This window comes from Prunus avium, chromosome 3, assembly GCF_965620075.1.
Source record: "Prunus avium chromosome 3, drPruAviu1.hap1.1, whole genome shotgun sequence".
Classification (NCBI taxonomy): domain Eukaryota; kingdom Viridiplantae; phylum Streptophyta; class Magnoliopsida; order Rosales; family Rosaceae; genus Prunus; species Prunus avium.
In genome coordinates this window covers 40,494,261-40,520,648 of record NC_142286.1, presented here as the reverse complement: position 1 = coordinate 40,520,648, position 26,388 = coordinate 40,494,261, and the positions used below count along the sequence as shown (strand labels likewise).

Here is a 26,388-nt window from a genome sequence, read left to right as displayed (position 1 = left end):
GTGGACATGTGTTTTGAAGTTTTATTTATTTATTTAAGGTTTATTACACCTTCAGTGTATTAGTTTTTTTTTTTTTTTTTTTTTTTTTTTTTTTTTTTCTTTTGATGCAATTTAAAGATTATGCATTTCTCCCTCTCTCATTTTAGTACTTTTAAAACTCGTTTATAGATGCGAAAATGTTGCCTAATTAACTTTTTTTTTTAAAAGAAAAAAACATTTTTTGTTGTTGGAAGAGATGCTTTATTAAAAAAATAATATGCACCAAGAGAGTACAAAGATAGCAATTAGAAGAAAAAAAACATTTAAGAAAAGAAGAAACTTTGCAATTATTTTTCCCCTAAATAAAAAATTCGTTATATTTTAACATTTTTAACTGAAAAAACAAATTCCAGTGCCTTAATTGCATATATAGAGTTTTGCGAGGTCTCCACAAAAATACACTCGCTTCGGTTGTTCTGATCATACACATCCCAAACCCTCACCCTCTCTCTCTGACCCTCTGCGACCTCTCTCTCTTATTCGCCAGCCCTGCAATTCCTCAAACCCTAGAAATCTCTCTCTGTCTGTCTCCGTGTAATTTACGTCATCTGCGAGTGTTCGATTGCAGAAGCTATTTTCGTTTCCTCTTTCTCTATCCTCATCTCGAAGCATAATTAGCTGCGCTCTCTCTTCTCTGACATTTGCCTGGAAATCTTCTGTAATTCGAATCGTTTTGGATGCCGATGGCCCACGGAAAAGTCAGTCTTCCTCAAGATCTCCTCCCCGCGAACATGGCCGATGCACACTTCTCCACCAACGGTTCGTGTTCTTGGGCTTTTCTCAATCCGTATCTCTTCACATTGCATCCTTTCTCGCTATTTATCATTCTCATTCTTGTTATTCGCATATATATATATTTTCTCCTCGATCTTTCTCGCTATTACAAATTGGTCCTGGTTTCAATAATTCGTCAGTGTACCTATACAAGTGTTTATACATATCTCATATTAATATACATATCTCATATTAATATACATATCTTTATACTTATATATCTATTATTCGTCTAGCTGATTAATTAGGGTTGGTGTTGTTGATTCTTTTTTCTTAGTAGTTTTATATTATCTTCAGATAACATACATGTATATGCATAATTTATATTTCATGCATTAAGAGCTTTTGGATGTTCATGATATTGTTATTGCATTGTGTTTTGTTGTTTATTTGAACACAAAATTTTGAATTATTCTGTTGCCAAGGTGTTCCTGTCCTTTGTCTTTCATTAGTAGTACAGTATCTTTTGCTTGTAATTTTCATTAGAATTTCAGTAGTGTATCGAACACTGTTATTTCCCCCTATTTTAAGTTTACCTACGGTGGGTGAACTGCTTGGATTTTCATATTATGGACACTCTGCTTTCCAAAAATTTAAGTAAATGTATCTCTCTGTTTGCCATTTTAGATGAAGCCTTGGAAGGAAATGGTGAGGAGAAGGCGCTAACAGGGTCCCTTGATGAGTCAATTGGTGGTTGTGCTCCTTTTCTAAGTTTGCATTGTTTTCCACATATGCGATTTTGTTCACCTTATTGGCTATCATTTTACTGTTTTTATCATGAATACCGCAGGTGCCTGTAAATTAATTTATTTATTATGATCTTAATTGCAGATCAAGTAGCATCCGAGAGCAGCATACCTTTGTCTCCACAATGGCTATACGCTAAACCAGTTGATTCCAAGACACTGGTTACTGGAACATCAGGAGTATGTACATTGCATTTCTTTTTTCTTTTTTCTTTTTCCAAATTTGCTCTTATTGCTGTTTCAATAAGCTATATATACAAGTATATTTGTTTTTTGTGGTCCAGTGTGTCAGTTCGTTTCTACTGTTATTTATAATAAAGTGATTTTAACTAAATCTTTAATGTTAGTGTGGCTTAATACAAGTGCATCTACACTTGTCAGATTTTTTTGTTTTGAGAGAACGCTTTGATATCTTAACTCTCTTTCTCACCCCCCCTCTACACTTTTAAAAAAGCTTTATCTTTCTGCACACCATAATTTATGAAATTCTAGTACCTTAAGTGCATTAGTGTGGTTGTAAGCCTCTCAATTTGTATTTTCTATACCCTTTTGTTGTTCTGCGTTTTCATGTCTGCCCAGCCTGTGAATTCAATTTCTTGGTATGCTTAATGTGTTAAATCCTGCATCTGATCTATCGGTTGAATTGGAAAAAAAAAAAAAACTATGATTTATGCTAAGACCCAATTTTAGATCTTATCTTTTTGGCTATTAGAAGAGTTTAGTGCATTTTGTCTTCATAGTTGACTAGTGATTAGAAGTTAACCAATTTTTGAATACCGATAAAAATGACAGGAAATGCATGCACCTGGTTCTTTGCCTCATGGAAACTCTTCTGATCCCAATTCAAGAGACACTTGGCATTTAGATGGATCTCAGGACAAAAAAGATTGGAGGAGGAATGCACCTGATTTAGATATTACCCGCCGTTGGCGTGAGGAGGAGAGGGAAACAGGCTTACTTGGTAGGAGGGATCGCAAGAAAGAGGATCGCCGTGTAGGTGTCACTTCAACTAGGGATACTACTGATGGTAGAGCAGAAGATCGCCATGTAGGTGCCACTTCAACTAAGGATGTTACTGAGAATAAAGTACTGTCTTCTGACCGCTGGCATGAATCCCGAAGAGATAACAAATGGTCATCAAGGTGGGGCCCTGAAGATAAAGACAAGGACTCTCGAATAGAGAAAAAAACAGATGTTGAGAAGGAAGATATTCATGTTGACAAGCAGTCTCTTTCCAATAGCAATCGTGCAGCTTCTGAACGTGATAGTGATTCTCGGGATAAGTGGAGGCCACGCCATCGCATGGAGGTTCAATCAGGTGGGGCAGCCCCATATCGTGCCGCACCGGGATTTGGGATGGCTAGAGGACAGGTGGAAAAAGTAGGATTTACTGCTGGACGAGGGAGGTTAAACACTAACGGAACTCTGCAGATTGGCAGACCTGTATTAGGAAAAGCTAGTCCCTTTCTCAATATGTATTGCTACCCCAGGGGGAAACTCCTTGACATTTATCGTAAGCAAAAGATTGATTTAACTTTTGATTCCATGCCTGATGGGATGGAGCAGGTATCACCAATAACCCAAGTAGGCTCTACTGAGCCATTGGCTTTTGTTGCACCTGATGCAGATGAAGAGGTATATGGATTGTATACTAAATTTTTTTAAATATCCACACATGCTTGCATATATATATATATATATATATGTAGAAATCTATGACATGTTTATTTCTTGATAACGTACTTGCTCTCTAATTATAATAGTTAAATAAGCAAGTGGTGAAATGTTTCTTTGATCACTATTATTTACTGATGTGATGCTTTCAGGCTTGCCTGAGAGATATATTGAAGGGAAGCATTACTAGCAGTGGAGTGTTATACAACTCCCCTAAAGACAAGAATGTATTAAAAGATGATTCTAAAGGTATTAAGTTGCATTCTGTTGGACTCCTGCCTAATAATCCTCATCATTTCTTTCTGATACAAGTTTTCTCATTTACTCAGGAACTAGTAATGTCACTTTAAGCAAAGAGGAAGGAAACTTTGCAGCTAACAGTGAACAAAATGTCCAATCTACTGGAGAGGTCATTTTAAACAATTCTTTTCAAGTTACTGGTCCTGAGGTGTCACCTATTTGTGGCTCACAGGCGCATATTTTAAAGGGTAAGGAAAAGCAGTTTTAACCTAATATTCTGGTTCCTTCGTTTGATACTTTTGGTATTGTTGTCATGTGTTGTATGTTAAAACACTCCATTTTTTTGCAGAAAGTGTTGCTACTGAAGGTGAGCAGAAAGTTCTGACAGTCAAAGCACCGGCTGATGGAGGGATTGATGGCCCCAGCAATGACGTTACTGAACTGAGAAATTCTGGATACCAGGAGGTGAGATATTTTGGTTTGCAGAAGCATCCTTTGTTGGACCATGTTACATCAGAACAGTTGAAATTGATAGCCAGCTTCTTAATAATCCAAGTTCCTTATTTTATTTTCCATCTTTACAGCAAACCTCAAGCAGTGATCGTCACTATGTCAAGAGCAACGAGGCGCATGTGTCAGACAGAATTGTCTCACCCGAGGATTTAAGTTTGTGCTATCTTGATCCCCAAGGGAACACCCAGGGACCTTTCTTGGGGATTGACATAATCGCATGGTTTGAGCAAGGGTTTTTTGGAATTGACTTACCAGTCCGCTTGTTTGATGCCCCTGATGGATCTCCTTATCAAGAACTTGGTGATGTGATGCCACATCTGAAAACTAAATCTGGATATGTCTCTAACTCTAGTTTGCATGCTAAGCTAGAGCCGTTGGATGTCATTAAAGGCAGCTTGGAAGAGAGAATATCTGCACCTAACTCTGGGGGGTCTAATATTCTAAATAGTCAGCAGTGGACTCCTTCTGTATTGGAGGCTACCCCAAGTGATAGTGTTCAATCAAGAATCCCTAATCATAGTTATCAGTCTGAACTCCAGTACCTTGACAATCAAAGCATTCAAAATTTTGTTGCAGAAGATGAAGGTGTGTTGTGCGTCTTATCATTTTCTATGTTTATGTCTATGTTGTCACTTTAATTGCTTCTCTTTTTTGTTGTATGCAGAAATTGTATTTCCTGGAAGGCCTAAAAGTAGCAGTGATTGCCTTTTGAGGTCTTCAGTGGACGTTCATGGCTCAATTTCAAATTCTCCTAGCCTTCCTTCCCTTTCAAATGAAGTTTCAGAAACTAACCTGCCTAGTCAGCCGAATGATAAGTTGCATCCTTTTGGCCTGTTGATGTCAGAGCTTAGAGGTAGTTCCCATTTAAGGTCTGCTCAATCATCCCATGCGTCTTTAGGCATGGATGATCAGGTTCAGTTGAGAGATTCTTTCTTTGAAGGAGGTGCCACTATTGCTAGTCAGAATCCCCTTGGTCCCATGATTGATCAACCTTCCTTTGTGGATACACAGTCTGATAATTATATAAGAAATAACGCTAATGTTAGTCTGGGTTCTATAGATGCTCACCATCTTTCTCGATTGGGGAAAGAAATCAGTGGCTTCGGCCTTGCTGAGCATATAATGCCACAGAAGTTACAAAAAGAACGGCTTCAGCAGCTGAGCCATCCATCTCTGCTTCCTGCTGCGCATGGTGCAGGGACTGGTGTAGACCAATTCCCTGGATTTGGTTTTTCTGACAGCAATAACCCTAATATCCAGCCGTTCCATCATCCTGTTGCAGATATGGAGCATCTCTTTGAACTACAGCGTCAACAGCAGCGTCAGTTGGAGCTTCGCCAACAGCATCACCAATTGGAGCTTCAGCAACATCAGCATCAGTTGGAGCTTCAGCAACGTCAGCGTCAGTTGGAGCTCCAGCAACACCAGCGTCAGTTGGAGTTTCAGCAACACCAGCGTCAGCTGGAACTTCAGCAACGCCAGCGTCAGTTGGAGCTTCAGCAACAGCATCACTTGAAACAGCAGCTTCAACATCACCAGATGAAACTGCAGCAGCAACAGCAATCTCAAACTCAACACTTGCTCCTTGAACAATTTTTGCATCAACAGATGTCTGATTCTGGTTATGGGCAATGGAAGATTGATGCCACAAATGGCAACCCTTTAGATCAATTAAGTTTAAGGAAGCAATTTCGAAATGACTTGCACCCTTCCCATTCCTCCATACAGGATCCATTGCTAGAGCAGATCATCCAAGCAAATATAGGACGCCCTGGACAGACTGATTTTCTTGACCTCATATCTCAGGCCAAGCAAGGGAATATGCACCCTTCAGAGCTGCAACTTCGTTTTCAGCAGCAAGAGTTGCAGGCACAGCAGTTATCTGTGGCATTGAGGGAGCAGCTGCAGATGGAAGGGGAAAGACGTTTAGGTGGTCCTCGGTTTGCAGATGAAGCAAGTCATGTTGCCAGGGATCCTGCTGGCCATCACCAGGCTCAGATGGTTGCATTTAGTTCTTCAGAAAATTACCAGCAACAGCAGAGGTTTCCCACCCATGAACAGCAACTAAGCCATCTCAACTGGAATCATGACTCACGGGAGCGACATGGGATGAACTTTGATATTCAGAATGCATATTGTCAGGGTCTAGATTTGCAGGATCAGTATCTGCGTAAGTGCTCTATTGATAAACAGGACTCCATTTCTTCTGGGATGCCCTCTAACCGTCAACTGGTTTCTGATGAGTTTTTTTCTTCTCATTCAGTTGGTTTGGAACGCTTACCCTGTGGGAACAGTGGGCAGCTGGAAAATAGCTGCATTGAAGCACATCGACCGCATTTGCATCTTGATACTGAACAAAAACGACGAGATTCAGAAGCTACCATGGCTTTTGCTGAGTCAAATATGTGGGCTAATGGTGATAAGGAACACTCAAAACAAATTTTGATGGACCTTCACCAAAAACTGGGTCATCAATCTACCGAGTTATCAGAAGTTGATTATCAGCATCAGTTATCATCTTCCAGAAGTCGGGGAGGGTCTGTACATCTTCCATTTAGTCTTCTCCGGGATCAACCAGTTGGTATGAACACAGAAGGACCACAGAATTCCAACTATAATGTTTTGTTCCAGGACCATTTGGGTGGTGTAGGTATGAATGAACAGTCAAGCAATCTGGCAACTAGTGAAAGAGTTCCGTTTAGATCTAATTCCAGAGCATTTATGGAGGATCAGCTGTTCGTGTCTGGACCTAGGGACGTTTCTCATACTTCTCATGTGGATACTAGCTTCATGTGTAAATCAGCTGTGAGTGATGGTGTGTCAGAGTTGGAGGGTAATAATTGGAAGAAACAAGGGGTGAAAGGCATGTTGAGCAGGTCAGTTTCAGGGTACGAAGGAAACGTGACAGACCAAGAAGAAACTGCAATTGATTGCGGGGAACTTCGTAGTAATGCCCATAGCAGGCAAAGCTCACTAAGCAGTGCTGGTAATTTGTCAAATGATCTTCATTTTTAGTTAATCTCATTTTCATTTTAAACGAGTTTGAAACTCTTTAAATGGTACAGGTGGTGGATGTGGGAACTTCTACAGCTCAGAGACAGGATTAGATAAACAGATTGGAGAAGAGGTTTCTAATGGGAGGTAGTGTTCTTTTTCTTTTTCTTTTTTTCCTTTCTTTGTTTAATAGAATTACCTTTTCCTTTGATTTTTTTGGTTTATGGTCACTTTGCATTAACCTGTGTCCCTATGTGCGTCATTTTGATTATTCATGATTCTCTAGTGATGTGCAATTAGCTGGTGGATGTAACTGATTTTGTTTCCTTTAATAAACACTTATAGTGTTATTTTCATTACAGTTTGCACATTAGGGATATCTCCTAATTCATATTCTGAATTCCCTGTTAGACTGTTATCAGTCTCATTGTATTCTTTATGCTCCATTGACAGGCTGCCTCCTGCTATAACCAAAGGGTCTGACAATGCTTTGCATAGACGCCGAGTTTTATCTTCCCAGGATGTCTTGTCTGAGGCAGCATTATCTCTGCCTGTCAAGCAAAGAAATCCGCCCGCAACCCTTGTCTCTGATACTCAAGCATCTAGCAAGAACGATGCGCAATTTAGGAGGACTTCATCTTGCAGTGATGCTTCTGTGTCCGAGACATCATTCATAGACATGCTCAAGAAACCAGTCATTGCAGAGGCTGATGCAGCCAACAGAGCAGCATCTGCATTGGAGTCGTCTGATGGAGGTAGCCAAGTGGGGCGAAGTGGCAAGAAGAAAGGGAAGAAAGGAAGGCAGATTGATCCTGCTCTCCTTGGTTTTAAGGTTTCCAGCAACCGGATACTGATGGGCGAGATCCATCGACTCGCTGATTGAGACATGCTTTGCATCCTGTAAGATTTCTCTTTTTTTAGTGTAGAAGTTGTACAGCAAATTTAAGAAACATAGATATCTTGGGGATTTTTCCCCTTTTAAGTTGTCCATTCTTCTTGTTTCGAAGTTAGAGCATTGACGTAGTTTTGAAGCCTTACAGTGGTTGACCGGAATATAGTGTACATGAGGAAGAGAGGTCATTGACAAATGTCAATTTTTGTACCAGTGTATCAATGAAAAAAAATTTTGTTTACAACAAACTGTCCTTAATTTGTTTTTTCTTCTTCTTATTATTATTATTATTTTCTTATTATCAATTTCTTATGAGATGACAGACGAATCATCCGGAAAATGGATATTTGCAGATGGTGCATCACTTGGATGATAATTTCAACAAAAAAAAAAAAGAAAAAAAAAATTAAGAAGATGATGTTACATACGTGATTTCACCGAGGCTGGACGTAAGCCTTCCCCTCCCAAAATATTTGGATGACTATAATTCAAGCCTCTGGCTTGCTATGTACGCGTAAGGCGTAATAAGTTGCCAGTCATATCATAGTCAACGTCAAATTTAGACCCACCACGTTGCACTTGAGTTTCTCTCTCTTTTTCTCTTCTCCTTCTGTTTCTCTCTGGTTTTCTTTGATCAGTTTTTTGTTTTTGGGGTTGTCCCTCTCTTCCTCTCTGAGATTGCGTTGAGGGTTGTCGTTGGAACGTACGTCCTCCCAGGCTTAGCCTGTGTAAGGCCAGAGAGGCCTGCCTCGCTACAGCCATGGGTTCCGTTGCTATGGAACCGGAGGACATAGCAACCTACGCCACCACCCATTCAATTCCGCTGAAGAATTTCACCACCATTTGTACGTCGGTGACCATGATACATTCCATGGGCTTTTTCTATCATAATAATCCCCTGCTTTATTCAGCCCCTCTTCTTCTCATGCAATTCTCTCTCGCCACTGGTGTTATCCTCCTCACCTCTCTCCTCCTCAAGCCTCTCGGCCAACCCATCATCGTCGCGCAAGTCTTAGTAAGTACCTCCATATTATTCTCTATCATTCATTATAACACCATCATCAAGTTCTTTCCATTTCCAAATTCAATCTCTCATTGCAACACAAATAAAGAAAAACAGAGAGGTTTAGGTTTACATTGCATGCATGCAGCATAATGCAAAACTTTATTGTATTTTAAAATAGCAAAATAAAAACAAAAAAATATAAAATTTTGTTGATTGGTTATGATTTACCTAACAGGGGGGTATAATACTAGGTCCTTCGATTCTAGGCCGGATTGATGCATTTATCGATAGTTTTTTTCCTCTCAGAAGTTTCATACTGCTGGATGTTATTTCCTCTTTTGGATTCATGTTCTACTTCTTCCTCATCGGAGTGCAAACCGATCCCTCCATCGTCAAGAAGATCGACAGAAAGACATTTGCCATTGGGTTTGTGACAGTGGCCATCCCTTTTCTATTGACTCAAGGATGGTCTGCTCTCTTGAAAACCCACGTCAATTTGGAGACGAACCTCGCCAATTCACTTCCGGCTGTGGCTCTAGCAGAGTGTGTGCTGACCTTCCCAACAATCGCTTTCTTTCTGCACGAGCTGAAGATCATCAACTCTGACTTTGGGAGGGTGGCAATGTCTTCTTCCATTGTGAGCGGCTTGTGCAGCTTGTGTGTGATGACAATCTCTATTGTGGCCAAGATATCGTCCGGAAATGATACATACAACGTGCTATCAGTAGTGGCCACCGGTGCTGTGGTTGCGCTTGTCATCGTTTTGGTCATTTGGCCCGTACTCAAATGGATGATGCGGAGGTCGAGCCCAGTGGGACAGCCAATGAAGGAAAGTCACGTGGTTCATCTACTTCTTGGGGTCATGGTGACTGGCCTTTTCAGTCATGCCACAGGTTTACACACATACTATGGACCTTTCATTCTTGGGTTGACGATACCGGCAGGGCCACCAGTCGGGTCTGCTCTCGTGGAGAAGCTCGACCTCATCATCTCCTGGGTCTTTATGCCCATCTTCTACGCCAAAAATGGTTTGGTTATGGATCTCTGCGCCCTTCGACTCAAAAATTATACCATCTTGCAATCCACCGCCCTCGTTGGTGCATTTGGCAAGTTTATGGGAGCTTTTCTGACTTCACTCTTGTGCACCAAAATGCCAATCACGGATGCTATCTCGCTTGGCCTTGTCCTGAATGCCCAAGGCTTTCTCGAGCTTGGATTGTTTAAAATGCTCAAGAGTAATATGGTATGCCCTATGCAGCCAATCCAATTCCAATATCCTATAATCAGATTATGAACGGAACCGTAAGAAAGTGAAATAAAAAACCATCTAATTTCTTAAACCTTTGTGCTTTTTTGCAGGCGATAGATAATGAAGCATTTGTCGTCATGTGTACATCCATGATACTTATAACAGGGGGTATCACGCCCATTATAAAACGCCTCTACGATCCTTCAAAGAGGTACATGGTTTATAAGAGAAGAACAGTGATGCATGCCCGACCAAACTCCCAGCTCCCGGTCCTCGTTGGCATACACAACCAAGAAGATGTTGAACCCACAATCAACCTCCTTCAGGCTTTATACCCCACCGAAAGAAGCCCTCTTGCCATCTATCTCCTCCATCTCATCGAGCTTGTCGGCCGTGCAAACCCTCTGCTCATCCCCCACAAGCTCACAAGAAGGCCCTCCTCAAAGGCCAGTCCCTCGGAACAAGTTGTCAATGCCTTTAGAAAGTACGAGCAAAGGAACGAGAGTCTTGTCACACTTCACCCCTTTACCGCTATATCTCCTTGTGCCACAATGCACGATGATGTATGCACAATTGCACTTGATAAAAAGACTTCCCTCATTATAGTTCCTTTCTACAAGAGATTCCATGCCAGAAAACAGAGGATGATCAACAAAAATGTGCTTGAGAAAGCACCTTGCTCTGTTGCAATCCTTGTTCACCATGGTGGGCTCTTTGACGGCAGTTTCAACAGCCGTTCAGGGGCAATGACGTTGACATGCCAGAACGAGTCTTGCTATAATGTTGCTATTCTCTTTTTGGGTGGAGCTGATGACCGAGAGGCACTGGCGTTCGGGGCACGAATGGCTGCCCATCCAAACATCAACTTGACCTTGGTTCGGCTTCTTGTAGATGGAAGCATAACAAATACTAGTGAGGACGTGGAGGAGAACAGGCTTGACAGTGAGGTGTTGAGTGAGTTCAGGGAAGGCATGGCAGACAACTATCGGGTCATGTACGTAGAAGAGCTGGTGATGGATGGTTCAGGGACAATGGCAGTGATTCGTTCCATGGAAAATAACTATGAACTAGTAATAGCAGGAAGAAATCAAGATAAAAGGTCACCGGTCCTGTCAGGGTTTATGGATGAGAATGAGCAGAGTGAGTTGGGAGCAATCGGGGAGGTGTTAGCCACCGCAGATTTCATGGGCAAAAGCAGAATTCTGGTGGTGCAACAACACACCAAAGTGGTGAATGACGACAATGAGAATCATAGAGAAAAATTTAGGGAGCAAAGCATGACAATCGATGATGTTGAGCATTTGCAAATTCAAAGAAGATGAGACATGCATTACGCATAATTATATTTTAAAGTAGGCTCTCTCTCTCTCTCTCTCTCTCTCTCTCGACATTAACACATAAATTAAGAAAAGAAACCCCCTAACAAACAGCATGTGGTATTAGATTGAATTGCAGAGCAAACGAATGATAGTGAACCTGCAATTGATCGTTGAACTAAAAATATCCAGACGCCAACTTCTATACTTTGAACTAACCTAACATGACCTGAAAATCTATCCAAGAATTATTACTTGAGACCTGATATTTCCTGAATTGTTTGAACCAACTGTCGAGTTGGCTCTAGTCTTGAAGAAGAAGACAGGGATGCTAAAAGTTCAGCTGATACAATTTGCAACATCGAGGGCGAGGTTTGTCGAACCCATTTAACGTGTTCAATAGCAACTGGAATCTCTTTAGCATCGGCTAAATACTTCAGCAAAATTACATGGGAATCTGACTGTGCTACATCATTACTGAGGCCGCATAGTAACTTAGAAGCATCAAGAAAAAAACCTGCATAGAACACAAACAAATATAAGCAACAAGCCAAAACACTTGAAACTACCAACTTGGAACATTCTACTGGACAATTTATTGGGGGAACATAAAGGTAAATGATGTGAAAACTTAAACATCCATTACATATATCATCATGTGTACAGAAACATACCTGCTTTGCACAAAGAGCGAGTAAATGTACCCAGCACATTTTGTGCAAGCATAAAATCCTGTTCAACAGACTTGTGGAAAACGTCGAAAGCAGCTTGAAGCTTCGTTTCTTGGCAAAGCCCTTCAAGTAGAGATGTGTATGTCATCACGTCAGGTGCAACCCCTTTACCCAACATGTGGTAAAAGAGCCTCTGCGCCTCATCAACCTGACCCACTTCCGAAAACTTCCGAATTAGGATATTGTAAGTCTTCAAGTTTCCTCTGCACCCACTTGCAAACATCTCATCCCATAACCTTTTAGCAGGCCTCAATAAATCTTCTCTACAACATGTTTCAATAAGAGAATTATAAGTCGAAACGTCTGGGCCTAACCCTTTTTTCTTCATCTCCTGAAGAACCCCATATGCTTCTTTCACCATCCCTGCTTTGCACAAGAATGACACCATGACATTGTAAGTCTCCAAATCTTTGAAATAGTCGCCAGAAGACAAAACTTGAAAAACTTCCAACAACTCATCGGTATTGCTATGCTTACATAGATTTCTGCTCAAATTGGACAAAGTCAAAAGAGTTGGGAATCTCTGCTTTTCAATCATGAATCTGAAGAACACTATTGCAGAGCTAGGATCAATCGCCGACACTGATCCTATTAACACGTTGAGAACATCATCGTCAATCGGAAAATTCCCGCTAATAATTACTTCACCCAATTCTTTTGCTTCACATATCCGCCTCTCTGAAATCAAATCAAATATAAACTGTCTATAATCGTTAATCCTTGGAGCTACACCTAACTTTCTCTTCTTCTTCAAAACCTTTTCTACATCAACTACACTCCCAGTCGATCGAAATGCTTCGGCGACAATCCTATATGCCATGAAATCGGGTTTGCACTGTCTACTCCTCAGCTCATCCAATACCCAGAAAGCCTCTGACACTCTCGAAGCCTGACAAAACCCGTGAATGATCAAAAGCGCGGTCACTGACCCGTTAATTTCTGAACCACCTCTCCGAACCTCATCTAACATGCTCAAAGTTTTACCCAATTCAGCATGTCCACAGAGCCTCCATATAAACACACCAAACCCTAGAGTGCTTAAAGGGATAGCCTTAAGAGTCATTTCATCAAATACCTTCTGGGCATACTCAAAATATCCATCACAAGCTAGAGCAGCCAGAAGTGAGTTACAAATCTCGTGCCCAATATCTTCAATTAGCGAGGAAACCTGGCTAAAGACCAGAAACGCGTTGTGGGTTTTCCTTCCTATGATAAGTGAAGCAATTACGGAGCGATAAACAGAAGCATCGAGGCAGATTTTCTGGGCTTTGACTTGCTTGAGGAGAGCATCAATGGCGTTGAATTGGCGGGAGAAAGAAAGAGACTTGAGGACGGATTTATAGGTGATGGAGGTGTGAGAGAAGGATGGTTGCTGGGAAGCCCAGTTGAAGAAGCCGAGAGCGAGTGAACGGTGCGTGAGGAGGAAGGGGTCGATAACTCGGGCCACGAGTGACGGACTCAGTGAGTCGCGGCAACCGAGCTGGTGAAGAATGTTCTCGAGTGAAGGGTTCCATGAGCGGGTCGGCCTTGTGTGGTTCGAAGCGGAGATTAGAACTCGGCTTATTCGACTTGCCAACTCCGTTGCTTTCATTGACGGAAGAGAGTTGGCGTCGGATACAGCAATACAAGAAGAATGGCTCGAAACGCACCGTCTGGATCATTTTCCTTCTTTGTTAGGACTTAGGATTGGCTCTCAATTTTGTGACCTGGGTCTTTTTTCTTCTTTTTTTGCTAGGTTGTCTTGCGTCATTAAGATGCATTGTATTGTATTTGTCCCTTTTTGAATTGTTATTTTAATCAAAAACAAAAAAGATGCATTGTTTAAGTTGAGAATTCACTTGGAAAAAAGATTGTATATGCGTATGATATAATGAACACTGCACAGTTCAAGCAGAAAAGAGAAAACAGAAAGAATTGCCAAAGTAGTGTTGAAAAAGAGAGGACTAAAATGTTGAAATGAAACAGCTCCAGCTTAGATTAACTCAACAATGCTGCAGAAATCATAAATTTAGGCAGAAAATGAGAGAAAACCCATCAAACATGCAAACGATCTAAATACGTACATCATTTTTCATTGAGCTAAAATATCTGTACAATCTTTTTTTCTATCTTTGTACAACCTCTGCACATCACACTATACATTATTTGTTTACAGGAGGTAGGATATACAAACCCAACCAGTAGCTTTATAGTGTAGAGCCTCAGCATTGCCTATTTACAACCTTTTTTGGGTTTCCAGGTTCCTATTTACAACGTTTTTTTTTTAGTTTGTGTGTGTACTTCTTCTGTCTTGAAACATCTGCTGCCTCTTTTTACAGATTTTACTTCCAAGAAGATAAAGAGAAACTATGAGTAGGATCTAATCAATTTAAAATTCTGGAAACTTCGAGCTTTAAATAAGTTCCCAAAGAGATATCCCATTGTTGTCCCTTGAGGGGCCTTTGGTGGAGGGCTTGGGTTAAGTTTCACCTGCAGTACGGTCTGCCCAATCTGCCTGCGAACTGAATCAATAATCTTCGGGTCAACTGTGTTTCCTGTCACGTCTGTGACATAGAAAGTGTCCACAGCTTTTCCACCTTTAGTTGAAATTTCTGCTCGTTTGATACACAAGCTGTTCTCCCTGAATATCCGGGTGATATCCGAGAGAAGTCCAACCCGGTCGTCTGTGCACAGCTGTAGTTCCAGCCCCTGCATCGCAAAGCAAGATGTATTAGTATCATTATAATTGAATACAAGAGTTCTCATCAGTTAAAAGTTCACTGCACCTCAGATGCCCGCCTTTCAATGGCTGCTTCAAGACACTGTACAACACGTTCTCGCTCAGCTTCTGAGCTTATAGGAAGCCCATCAACATGTCGAATATAAAATTCCTACCAAAAAGAAATATACGCCTCGTGTTAGATGGAAATGAGAAGATAGTTTTGAACAAACATATCCCCAACCCCAAGTGCAAGCAATTGGAAGAAAATTCTTCCAATTGATTAGAGCATTTCACCCGATAGAGTGAGGTCAGCATAAGGTTTAAAGTGGTCATCAGTTTGTCAAATCCAGCTGTGCGTTGCTGGCTTGGCAAACCAGAACCATTTCATTAGGAAATATACGTACTGACCAATGCATATACCTCACTGTATCTATAATATGGTTAGGTTAGGTTAATTTGGTAAATGATTATTCCCTCAAAGTCAGAGCAACTTCAGAAAGAATTTATCTTTACCTGATAAGCTTCCATCCTCCCTGTATTGACCATTCCATGAAAAACCACATACTGCATGTCCGTTAAAGTGCAGATGATGTCAAATAACAATTTTGGTCGATCTTTTGATCTCATGGTAACGACTGTGTAATCCTTCTGACTGCAATCCAACGCAGTTACTTGGGGTCTTGAGCCCTTATCCTCAATTCTCTTTAGTTCTGCTCTTTCAACCTTTTCATAATCCCTGTCGGCAAACATAAGCTGATGCAACCTTCTATCTCTATTTGTAACTCCAGGGGTTGCAAGTGTCATTTTAGCGGCCTTCAACTCACTGTTTCCTCTGAGAACATTGCAAAGTAACTCCTTAATTGTAGCAAGATGGTTTAGATCTTTAATTGCGCAACCAGTGGAATCATCTGTGACATGAACTACAGCGGCAGCTCTAGCATTGTGTGTCCATATCTCAGCATTTACCACATTACAGTGAAGGTCTGCAAGAACTGCACACACTTCAGACAATAAACCAGGTCTATCGGTACCACTGAGCTCAATTGAGGTGTACTCTTCTGAGGGCATCACACCAACAGAATCTCTCATAGAGGGTACAAAGCTGGCATTGCTTTCAAGTCTCTGCAAAATTAAAAAGTCAAATGAAAAATTACAACCTTTTCCCATAAGTCAATATATTGTGGTCCACGCAAAGACCAAGTTTATAGGTGACACAGAAAGGTGAACATGAGCAAAAATAGGATGCCAAATATGAATGGTGTGACAGACTATCCGATCTATACCAAACCTAAGGAATTTGGGTGCTGTCAAAGGAAATCCTATTCATCTTACTTCAAATTGTTTAAGAACTAAGAGACAAACAATCCCCTAAACTGAGCATAGCATAACTGTTTGGTTAAATTGAATTATGATTTTCATCTTCAGGAAAAGAATACAAAGACAAGATTTGATTTCTGATATTTTCCTCTGACTTCTTAACAGCCAGAGGAAGAGCAATGGGGTCAAGTACATACCATTTGAATATAATTGATAATGTCCTGGTCTCTGATTTTTTTTCCATTCTGATCAATCACGTTAAACACTGAAAACAGAAAATTTAGAAAAATTCTTAGCAAAGAGGAAGATAAAAAGATAAAAGGAAGGGGGCAAAGAGAGAAATAGGGAAGCTCATATTTTTCTTCTTTAACTCTTGACTTGGGAAGTTGAAAAAAAAACCTTACCATCCATGAACCACACCCCATCAGATGAGATGTAAGCTTTTGTTATTATAAGGTCTACTTCTGCGAGCACTTGGACAACATCCAGGAGAATTCCATGTTTGTTGACACTGTCAACCTAAATAAAACTTGAAAATATTAAACTGACGGCAAAAGAAAAAGATATCCAAATGCTTCTTCTACCGAATTTTTAAAATCGAGATATACTCTCGTATTACATAACTGATTTCAACAAATACATATGATAAGTAAACAGAGAAAAAAAAAAAAAAAAAAAAAGGGAAGGTACAAAGCCTCACCTGGATAACAGTGGCATCCTCGCAAGTATCGTTGTCAATCACAACTCTGCAAGAACAAGAGGCAAATCAGATTAAGCTTCTTGCTTCTCATACACACTTGAAAGAAGAGGACAATCAAATGGCCCAAACCAAGAAGTTTCCTGAAGAGAGAGGTTCCAAATAAACTCTTATATGCCATACATAATCCAAAATGGAACCCTTGGCCTGGTTAGCATATTTGGAAAATAAAGAAAAGGGAAAAAGTAAAATAAAACTCAGGAGAGCTCAAGAAGTTGGTGGGTACAACTTATTTACTATAATATCATGAAAATTTAACCAGACGAAAAAGAAAAGGACATCTAAACGGTGTAAAACTAAAAGTTCAGAAAACATAACAAGGGAGGAAAACCAGACTCGAAAGGAAACTCTCCCGGTTCAAAATTATAATTCAAGAAACTTAGAAAATGAAGCCAAAACAGAACAAATCACAGACCACAGTAGAATACAATGATACAACATACTCTCAACCGACATCTCAAAAAATGAAGACAAAACAAAACCCAGGAATCCAAAAGGACAAAACTTTACCAGAGAAATAAAAATCCCAGAAAGTTTGGAAAAATACCTGGGCGGGTTCATCCTCCTGACGAACTTAGAATACTCATCATCCATTATTTTTGTTTTCCAAATCAATCGGAAAATATCCAAGCAACCCAATACCTCAAGACAGAAGGGTTTTTAAGAATAACCGACAATCTTATACTTCACAGTACATAATTTTAAGAAAGATTCTATAAAATGATGCCTCCTCCAACATTCAAGGAAATACCAGAGAGAGAGAGAGAGTGTGTGTGTTAAAAACTTGAGAAGGAAGAATGAAAGGAACGGTAGTCAGTAAAAGAAATTAAAGGGGCCGCGGGGTCTAAAAAGTTGTTTAACAAGAAAAAACCTTCGTAAGCTGTATTTCGTGACGTGTTTTGTTGTGATTGGGTAGGAGGAAGGTTATTGCAGCCCGCGGTCAATCGTCCTGGGCTTTTTGAACTAATGAGATGCAGAGGAGTGTCCGTACGATTAGCGGGGTTTCCAATGCCACGTGACTTTCTGGGGTTGAGTGAGGTGGCGAGGCACGTGTTGACTACAATTTGGTCGCAGATTTGCCGGTATTTCCGGCGGCAATTCCAGCGTGAGCCACTGGTTTTCTGGCCACGAAAATCAGATGCCTAACCTTTATTGGTTGAAATAGAAATAATCTCTACTCCTATTATCTGTTTTTTCAATAGTTAAAAAAACAAATAATCACAACAAGCGTGGAATGCAGAGTAAATTTTTATTTTTAAAAAAATCAGAAAATAATTTCTATCTTTCTCATCTCGTATGAAAGATTGAGAATAGTTAGCAATTAGGTTAGGATTATTTTATATATTAGAGTTTTCTCATCCTGTCCAACCCAACCCCACCCCCCAAAGAAAAAGAAAAGAAGTAGTTACTTGAAAAAGGTGTTGCCGTGAAACTTGAAATATAGCATGCTAATAATTAGGGTGGATGTAGGGTTTGAACCGACAAATAAACTTATAAAGGAAGAAGCTGACTTATTAGGCCAAAGTGGTGGGCCTTAATTAAGGGTTAAATTTCGTAATTAATTAATTTGGTTATCTGGACTCTGGTTGGGTTACGAACCCGTCCAAATTTGAACCATCGCCTTCGCCACCACTGAATAATAATACTAACGAACAAGCAAGCACCTTATCTATCTGACTACTGCAGTCTGCATGGAAGAGAGAGAGAGAGAGAGCGATAAAGAAGCCACAAACGTGGAGTAGGCCAAAGCTACAGAACACGGATACCGTTTTGGACTAAAAAAACAAGCATACGTACAGTCTTCGCTGTATAAATATACGTACACTCATTTAAGGTAGGTGGTATGTAGCAGATTGGCTGCTGGGCTAGGGAAAGAATATAAAGGTCGACCAAAGGCATATATACTTACTTTTAATTAAATAAATAAATAAATAAATCTCCATTGGCAAATTAGACAGAGCATATGAATTATAGAATCCAAGTGGATGCATGAGAATTCCATTTCCAGGTAACTTGGATTCTCTTTTCTAACTTTAATAAGAGAATCGATGAGATAAGGATTTAGGATAATCAACAACGTTACTTACTCTCTGCCACATGGCATAATCAACATCCTGCCAGCTAGACAGCTGTTTTTTATGCAGCCCCAATGAAAATATCTGCTAATGAAGAAAAAGCCAGATGCGAAGCGAAAAAAAGAAGCTAGCTTAGCTCGGCTTGGCCCTTGGGGTACTTGAGAAGGTAATCGAATACAAAACCAGGGTCCCACAAGGTTCGTTAGTCTCAATTCTATTTCTATACTCCTCCTGTTCCTATATATGGAATGGTTCAGGATTCAGGATTCACATGGTGTGCGTAGACTAGTAATTTACACCGTCAGCAGAATGTTGTAAAGAGCGTCAGCACTCTTCACCTCATCACGCAATTGGAACACAACACTAACACTCATTATAAGACCCCGTCAGCACTCTCCACTCATTGTTTGTCGGATTCTTCATGCCCTCTTTAATAATTTCAATCTCAATATATCAAACAACTATCAAAACTAATAATCCAGTCCAATTCAACTCACCAAACCTGCTGATATATTTATAATTTACGTCAAGTTAGATTAAGTTAAATCAACTTAATATAAGAAGGGTAGAGTCCCTATGGAGTAGGGAACATTAATTGCAAGCAATCAACCTCCTTCCCTCCCCCCAACTAAAAATACTTACATCTAACGAGGATAGCACTGTTTTGTTATACCCAACTAATAACACAATGACATATGAAAAAGTTGTTTTACGTGTCATTGAAGTATTAGTTAGGTTGAGTAAAGAAAAATGATCACATATGGGCTCAAGCTTCATGTACTTATGGGCTTGATGTGTAACTTGTTAGGTACATACAGACAGATACATGACTTGGGCTTCCTCCTCCCTAGTAAGTACTAACTTGTGGGTTCTGGTTTATTTGGTCAGCCTTACATGGACCCTTTTATAACACTCTCTAGTTGAGGCCAGGCCACCACCACAGCAAACCACATATTGTCATCATCATGAGCTTTACTTGACTTTTTTCGCGTGTCTGTAGACTCCATGTCTTTATAAGCTCATGACGTGAGGTGAGGTAATAAGAAAAAGAACCCGGTTTATGATTTACTTGATCCATCATTCTCAAACCCTCCCCTTCCCAACTACTTATAATTTATTTGTGAATTTATTTACTTATGGATTTATAACCAGGCGTCTTCTCCACAACTAAAACTAAAACCTTGTTGTGGCCAGCCAATGTGATCATCAAGGACAACTTTAGAGTTGAGAGTCAACTAATACATGAGACTTCAACTCAACTAGTGCTTGCTAGCTGGTCTGTCTGTCTGTCTGTCTGTCTATTATCAATTTTCAAACCAAAAGACGAAAGTTTCCTCGTCCCTTTGTTTAATTAATAATTATGTTCTGCTTCTTCTTACTAATGTACGGTAATAAATGAAATTGGAGAGAGAGAGAGAGAGGGAACGCAAATGTAGCAGTAGTTGAGTTGTAAATTGTAATGTAATGGGCAATAACGTGTTGCGTTGCCTGGTCAATGGTGGGTCAAGAAGGACGAATTGCGAAACTTCATGGGAATAGCAAGCAGCTACGAGCGAGCTCACTCTTTAATAAGATGGCAAGTTGGCAACCGACTGTTCAGCTAAAACTAAAGCCCATAAAACAGAGCACCATGCCTTGGCTACTTACCTTGTCCTTCACCTTGAGGACATCTTTATTTTATACGTAAAGATACAGATACAATACGATTCGATTCCAATCCAAGGCCCAGAAAAGGCGCAAGTATGATATGCATAATGCATTTTGTTCATTTCACACCCAGTTAATTTGCTGAAGAGAGAGAGAGAGAGAGAGAGAGAGAGCTGCAGCATGTTTGTAATACAAGAACACATTTTACTCCTAAAACCACAAAAATTGTCTGACATTCCATAAACACGCAAAAGTTTCTTTTGCACCGACCAAAGTCCTTCATTGTCGTCACTCAAAGTTTGTGAAAGCTGCTTGAACAAGATATAATTAACAACAATCAGATGAGAAGAGGAGGGGGTGCGAGTGATATGCAAGTTGCACCATAGTGGCATTTTTCTCAGGGCATATGGAAAAGTTGTTTTCTTGTTCCTGGTGATTCACTTCGCTAAGCTGAACATGATCAACCATAGGTTTTGACAGGCAAACTAGGTGGTGGCCAATGTGATGATATTGCATTACTGTTGATTCTAGTAGACCCTGGTGTACATGTCAATTTTATAAAATTTAGACATTTTGACCTTATAGGCTGCCACAATAATAGCAACGAATAACAAATAAAGGAGGTAAGGCAGAAGCCGAAAGAGATTCCATAAAAAAGAACAGACCATGACAACCTTAAATGTCAACTACAAGAATGAATGAGAGGGCAATGATGCAAAGCATACTACAGCCTTAAATGTCATTTTCCAAACATAGATAAACCTCTCAACTACTAACATGCAAACTTCGCCAACATTCTTTTTGTGACAATTTTGCGGTGTAGTTATCTTGGTTTATATGAAGTACATGATTTACACCTAGAAACTTTCTGAATTTTACATTAAAGTTCTTCGCAACTTCTTAAGTTGGAGGAGGCATCATTAATAACAATTTGTAGCCAAGCAACATCTTGATCATCTGTCCACAATGATCATATGTGAACCTCACAGAAAAAACTATTCAAACTAGAGAAGGGTTGGAATTGATAGATATTTGCATTTATAGACAAAGACCAATCTGATGACACCACAACAAGGTGAGACAAGTTTGATGAGTCCCTAGTTAAACGGTTCTCCAGAAACTAATGGCAATCAAGATAATTGAACATATTTGACTGAAAAGTTTACATTATCAGGAAAACTGAACGGAGTTCTGACTGTTTGCTTCATAAGTGCTGACACTAAAACAAGACCATTTCCCCTGATACTCCTTATAAAACACCAAAGACAATCCATTCTACTGTGTGACAATGACAAAACTTGATCTACCAGTGATGATTACAAAGTCTCACAAATCAGGCAATGGTATGTGCATTAAGTGCTAATCCTATGACTTATATTTCTCCATCAATGGCTTATGGCTCTATCTAAACTTCAAGCATGGCTGATGGCTCTTAAGCTATGTACAGATGAAACAACAATTGGGATACAGGACACAGTGGTCAGTATAAAATGACAGATAATGCCAACTCAGATACTCTGTAATTTCTGGTTATGCAAGTCAATTAGCATATTCTCAATAAGTTTTCTAATTGCACTAGCGATAATGTTAGCCAAAATCAGTGATAGATTTAAGGTGGGTAAACCAGATAGATTGCCAAAGCCACATAGTGACTTGAAAAAAAAAAAAAAAAGAGGAGTTCCTATTTGAAGTTCTGGCCCAAAATACATTAGGATGTAATATTCATCTCCAGGGATTGAAATGCACTTGGACACTCAAGTAGGCAACGGTGCAGGACACAAGGCTATCAGCCCTTAAAAGACACTACTGCTTGGAGACCGAAGTCCTCGAATGAGAATTTAAGGTTCTTTGAGAAAAAGTAGCAAAGAAGATAAAGTCAGTTGGACGAAGGAGATATTCACAATTCGCTGTTCTAAGACTGCCATTCTTAAAGGAATACTCATTCACCTGCCTAAAAGAAACACTTATTTTTAAAAATGGCTCACATGAATTGTGTTGTAGAAAATATCATGTGTATAAAGGATGTAAAACACACAAACTTCATTCCTAATGACCTGAACATACAGGAGTTTGTGGATGGGGTTTGTTAGTCAGAGAAAAGAGTCCATGTTGTCATAACAAAGAATTCATGGAGAGAAAAAAAAAAGCAAATTACTTATAAAAGACAAAATGAGATTGGTCCAGAGAGGTGTTCTTTGGAAGTGATATGAGAGAGCAATTAATTTGCATGTAGTAGTAGTAAGATAGATAATTGGATAGGTAATTGCCCCAGAACATAATGAAGATCTTAGATAACTAAGAACCCTTAGTAGATCTAAGAAGAAATTGGATAAGTATGACTATAGAACTCTATGTTTAAATTTTCACAAACAAACTGAGCACCACTTCATCCACACCCAGTGAAAAACAAAATAATTAAAGATGCCTTACACTATAATCAACACACCTCTGACTTAAAGCAGCAGCTAAGTCCAAACCCAAACAATTTGACCGTGCAAAATCCCACCTGCACGAGCAACACTCTTAACAATCAATTCCCCTTTGGCTAACAGAAAGAGCAGTGAAAAATTAAGCAGAAGCAGAAGCACCTGTATATGGAGACTTGAGTCATGCAGTGGAGAAAAAGAAGGGGCAAAACAAATCCAGTCCCTATTGAACTCTCTCAAGTATCTCTTTCCTCACTTTTTTTTTCTTTTCCAATTATACAATACAAATACCATTACCAAAAACAAACTCAGTCTCCCAACAAAATGCTACTGCTTGCATGTCCCTCCCAAATTTCACAGAATCTAATGTGACCAAATGTTCTACTGTCCTGAGCCTTGAGAATCATCCTTAGCAGGAGGTTGCTGGTGCTGGTGCTGGTGCTGGTGCTGGTGTACTCTAGCATGCCCCATCTGCTGGTAAATCTGGCTCAAGGCTTGTGAGTTCAAAACCCCAATATGACCATCCTGAGACAACCCAAGCTCCAAGCCAGGAAGCTGTTGGTTACTCCCACCACCCAAAATCGAGGTGAAACTCATAGGACCCATGTTGGAGACAGGCAAGTCAAAGCCAGGAAAGCCAATCTTTTGCAGGTAATTTGAACTCTCACTGCCCAGATTTGTTGTTGATGGACCAGATGATGACTGGAAACCAAAGCTACTGACAGGGGGCCATAGCCCAGTGGCCACATGGGGTCTCCCCATATTCCCACCTACCATTGCCCAACTGGTCCTACTCCCTGACCCAATACTGGACCCCCCCAATTCATCAATCTTTTGGTGCAATCCAGCTGATAGAGAAGTTCCCTGCTGTGAAACAGAGCCCCCTGCCGCTGTTAAAGCCGATGCTGGTATCGTACCGGTCCCGGTGGCTGCAATTATCGACGGTTCGGCCTGCTGCAAAAGCCACTGTATGGTTTCCCCATCAGATTTGTGGCCCAATTCTCTGGTCAATTGAAAAATTCTTGCTGCACACAGAGCAGGCATCCGTATCCTCCTTCCCCTGCCTTCAACCTTTGTGTGTCTGTCTTTGTTTGAGCTTCTCTTCGGCGCCAACTGCTTCTTCCCCTCTTCCTTGTCTGCAATCACAATCTGGAAATCTTTGATTTCAGCAGGTTTGTTCTCACTCATGTTGGGCTGCTGCTGCTGCTGCTGCTGCTGCTGTTGTTGTTGTTGCTGCTGTTGTTGAGGCTGTGGGAGGCTCAAGAAGCTGGGTATCTCTTGTGTCTGCTTTGAGCCCTTGGGATCCATGAACAGGGAAAAAAAAATAAGGCAAAAAGAAAAAGGGGTCCTCTTTGATTGAAGAAGGTGACCTGAAAAGTCCTAGACTTTCATGAGTTTTCACTGTTTTTGGCAAAGAAAGAGAAGACAAAACCATAAAAATATTAAAATCCAAATGTACCCCATTGTCAAAATTTAACTCTGGGTAGACTGGGTTTGGTTTTTTTTACTCCCTCCTCTTGTGAGTCATTGTTTGAGTCTCCTCTCTCTCTCTCCAAACTGTCCTTTCTTACTTTTTCTCTTACCCCTTTTGACACTGTAGCTAGTTTTGACTACGCAGATATGAAAGCAACTTTAACTGCCAAATTCATATTTTCACTGCCTTATCTCATCTCATCTGCTCATCAGTCAGATGAGATCATCATCAGACACATCAAAAGCCCATTTCCCACATTCCATGGAGTCATAACATATGGACCACACCATGGTCCATCCATCCATCCATCCATCCATCCATGGATTCCCCTCTCCCTCCCTTTCCTCTCCCTTCATTATTATAATTTCTCCTCCTGCACTGCACTGCACTGCATTGCATTCCTATAATAATTGCAGCAGCAACCAATGTATGATGCCATCTCTTCTCTTGTAAGGGACTCAACTGCCAAGCTGGATGCTTGAGATTCCGACCCCTGGCATCTCATGAATGGCTTTGCTTCTAACCCACTCTTTTTTGTCTCTAGGCCCATCCTTGAGATATGTTTAAAAAATGATACAAATTTTTAAAAGCCACTGGAAAATAAAGTTATAAAATTTATAATGGGGTCATATATTAGAGGCAGCAGCAGCTAAAGATATGGGGTTTTCACAGACACAGACCACAAAGGATGTTGTTGCATTGCATTGCAGCAGTAAACATATATAAAGGGGGTGAGGTTTTGTTTTTGTTTTTGTTTGCTCTAATCTACTTTGTTCGGAGATATTAGATTAATTCATACTATCTTAGTGGGACCCTGGGGCCTCATACTCCAGTTTCTGACAGTTCATGGACCATTTACAAAATCTTACTTCGCATGGGAGTGTGCTACATTGGATTTTTACAATTAGACATTGCTTTCTGGACCCAGATGATATATAATTTTAAAAAACCGATTACTTTTTTTTTTCTTTCCTTTTTGGTTGATCAAAATGTTCACAACTAAGAAGTGTAGTGGATGTGAGTTTAGTCTCCTCTCAAGAGAAGAGCTTTCTATATGAAAAATATTACATGGTTTAGTATATATAACTGCAAAACAACAATATTTGATGCAGGAGCATCCCAAGCCAAACTAGGGAAGCCCAAGAGATCAGTCAAACCTCCTAATTACCTTAAAGATTATTTCCCAAAATAAATTAGGAGACCTTTCCTACTAGCTGATTGACTTCCTTTTATATTTTCCTTCTGTTTTGGTTTTCCTGATTGTACTAGAATTATAATTCCTTATATTCCTAGGATGTAGTTGTTATTTAAACCTTTCTCTTGTAGACCAATCAGACGGATTGAAATTGAGAATTTATTCAGAAAACGCAGCTAAGTTTAGCCGCAAATTGTGAGTGTTCGTTACATATTTCTAATGTTGGTGTAGTTTCGTTGGAGGTTCGTGTTTGAGATACCATCTTCCCATCAATACTTCCCCAATTTAATCGTGATTGTGTATTTCCCTTTCAATTTGATATGGTCTGAATGAGAATGATTATACAAATAGAAGAGATAAGTCAGTCTGTGTTGCAAGAGAGATGTACTGTCTGTGTAGTGTACACACTAGTCAATGATAATTGGTTTGAGTACTGGATGCCAATAACACCTCAGCAAAATGACAAGGAGTCCCTTAAATTTCTCGCATGACAAAGATGCCTTTTTTTTTTTGCCTTTTTCTTTTTTAAAAAAAAAAAGAATAAAGATGCCCAGTTTCTCAAAGAGGATAGATAACCCATTTTCAATTATGCATCGAAAACGATTTTCTATGTCTTAGTGTC

At 40.0% G+C, this 26,388-nt stretch overlaps 5 protein-coding genes across 7 annotated transcripts; 2 read left to right on the top strand and 3 right to left on the bottom strand.

Moving 5' to 3' along the window:
• Positions 1-425: 425 nt before the first annotated feature.
• On the top strand, positions 426-8,120 carry LOC110764395 (uncharacterized). Its single transcript, XM_021967363.2, has 11 exons — positions 426-798; positions 1,441-1,506; positions 1,645-1,739; positions 2,352-3,194; positions 3,386-3,482; positions 3,563-3,721; positions 3,823-3,938; positions 4,058-4,571; positions 4,651-6,972; positions 7,052-7,127; positions 7,434-8,120. The coding sequence occupies exons 1-11, from the start codon at positions 717-719 to the stop codon at positions 7,861-7,863; spliced, it is 4,800 nt and encodes a 1,599-aa protein (XP_021823055.2). The 5' UTR covers positions 426-716; the 3' UTR covers positions 7,864-8,120.
• Positions 7,907-13,967, bottom strand: LOC110764398 (Tetratricopeptide repeat (TPR)-like superfamily protein). 3 transcript variants are annotated; one of them, XR_015834483.1, is made up of 3 exons: positions 12,118-13,966; positions 9,107-11,960; positions 7,907-8,909 (listed from the first exon to the last, which is right to left on the bottom strand). XR_015834483.1 is itself a non-coding variant. In XM_021967374.2 (3 exons), the coding sequence occupies exons 1-3, from the start codon at positions 13,763-13,765 to the stop codon at positions 11,695-11,697; spliced, it is 1,800 nt and encodes a 599-aa protein (XP_021823066.2). In that variant the 5' UTR covers positions 13,766-13,967; the 3' UTR covers positions 7,907-11,694. The 3 variants fall into 3 exon arrangements, 2 of the variants coding, with proteins under 2 accessions (XP_021823066.2, XP_021823065.2); XM_021967374.2 differs by having other exon boundaries at positions 7,907-11,960; positions 12,118-12,537; positions 12,652-13,967; XM_021967373.2 differs by having other exon boundaries at positions 7,907-11,960.
• On the top strand, positions 8,633-11,449 carry LOC110764397 (cation/H(+) antiporter 15-like). Its single transcript, XM_021967368.2, has 3 exons — positions 8,633-8,887; positions 9,114-10,121; positions 10,238-11,449. Exons 1-3 carry the CDS (start codon positions 8,633-8,635, stop codon positions 11,447-11,449), a joined length of 2,475 nt encoding a protein of 824 aa, XP_021823060.1.
• A 255-nt stretch (positions 13,968-14,222) lies between the features above and the next one.
• Positions 14,223-18,131, bottom strand: ACR6 (ACT domain repeat 6). Its single transcript, XM_021967375.2, has 7 exons — positions 17,497-18,131; positions 16,893-16,938; positions 16,597-16,711; positions 16,390-16,457; positions 15,389-15,997; positions 14,940-15,044; positions 14,223-14,862 (listed from the first exon to the last, which is right to left on the bottom strand). The coding sequence occupies exons 1-7, from the start codon at positions 17,541-17,543 to the stop codon at positions 14,521-14,523; spliced, it is 1,332 nt and encodes a 443-aa protein (XP_021823067.1). The 5' UTR covers positions 17,544-18,131; the 3' UTR covers positions 14,223-14,520.
• Positions 18,132-22,947: 4,816 nt separating this feature from the next.
• On the bottom strand, positions 22,948-24,524 carry TCP20 (TEOSINTE BRANCHED 1, cycloidea, PCF (TCP)-domain family protein 20). The gene is made up of 2 exons (XM_021967404.2): positions 23,260-24,524; positions 22,948-23,177 (listed from the first exon to the last, which is right to left on the bottom strand). Exon 1 carries the CDS (start codon positions 24,403-24,405, stop codon positions 23,479-23,481), a length of 927 nt encoding a protein of 308 aa, XP_021823096.1. The 5' UTR covers positions 24,406-24,524; the 3' UTR covers positions 22,948-23,177; positions 23,260-23,478.
• Between the last annotated feature and the right edge of the window lie 1,864 nt (positions 24,525-26,388).

Excerpts from the sequence above, each read along its gene's own strand:
- LOC110764395 (XM_021967363.2), top strand. The coding sequence starts at position 717 with ATGCCGATGGCCCACGGAAAAGTCAGTCTTCCTCAAGATCTCCTCCCC. Across the intron at positions 3,722-3,822 it reads ACAGGCGCATATTTTAAAGG|AAAGTGTTGCTACTGAAGGT; the intron begins GTAAGGAAAAGC and ends ATTTTTTTGCAG. Across the intron at positions 4,572-4,650 it reads TTTTGTTGCAGAAGATGAAG|AAATTGTATTTCCTGGAAGG; the intron begins GTGTGTTGTGCG and ends TGTTGTATGCAG.
- LOC110764397 (XM_021967368.2), top strand. The coding sequence starts at position 8,633 with ATGGGTTCCGTTGCTATGGAACCGGAGGACATAGCAACCTACGCCACC. Across the intron at positions 8,888-9,113 it reads TCATCGTCGCGCAAGTCTTA|GGGGGTATAATACTAGGTCC; the intron begins GTAAGTACCTCC and ends TTTACCTAACAG. Across the intron at positions 10,122-10,237 it reads AAATGCTCAAGAGTAATATG|GCGATAGATAATGAAGCATT; the intron begins GTATGCCCTATG and ends GCTTTTTTGCAG.
- LOC110764398 (XM_021967373.2), bottom strand. The coding sequence starts at position 13,765 with ATGAAAGCAACGGAGTTGGCAAGTCGAATAAGCCGAGTTCTAATCTCC. Across the intron at positions 11,961-12,117 it reads TCGCTCTTTGTGCAAAGCAG|GTTTTTTTCTTGATGCTTCT; the intron begins GTATGTTTCTGT and ends TGTTCTATGCAG.
- ACR6 (XM_021967375.2), bottom strand. The coding sequence starts at position 17,543 with ATGGATGATGAGTATTCTAAGTTCGTCAGGAGGATGAACCCGCCCAG. Across the intron at positions 16,939-17,496 it reads AGGAGGATGAACCCGCCCAG|AGTTGTGATTGACAACGATA; the intron begins GTATTTTTCCAA and ends TTGTTCTTGCAG. Across the intron at positions 15,045-15,388 it reads GGAGGATGGAAGCTTATCAG|GAATTTTATATTCGACATGT; the intron begins GTAAAGATAAAT and ends TCTTTTTGGTAG.
- TCP20 (XM_021967404.2), bottom strand. The coding sequence starts at position 24,405 with ATGGATCCCAAGGGCTCAAAGCAGACACAAGAGATACCCAGCTTCTTG.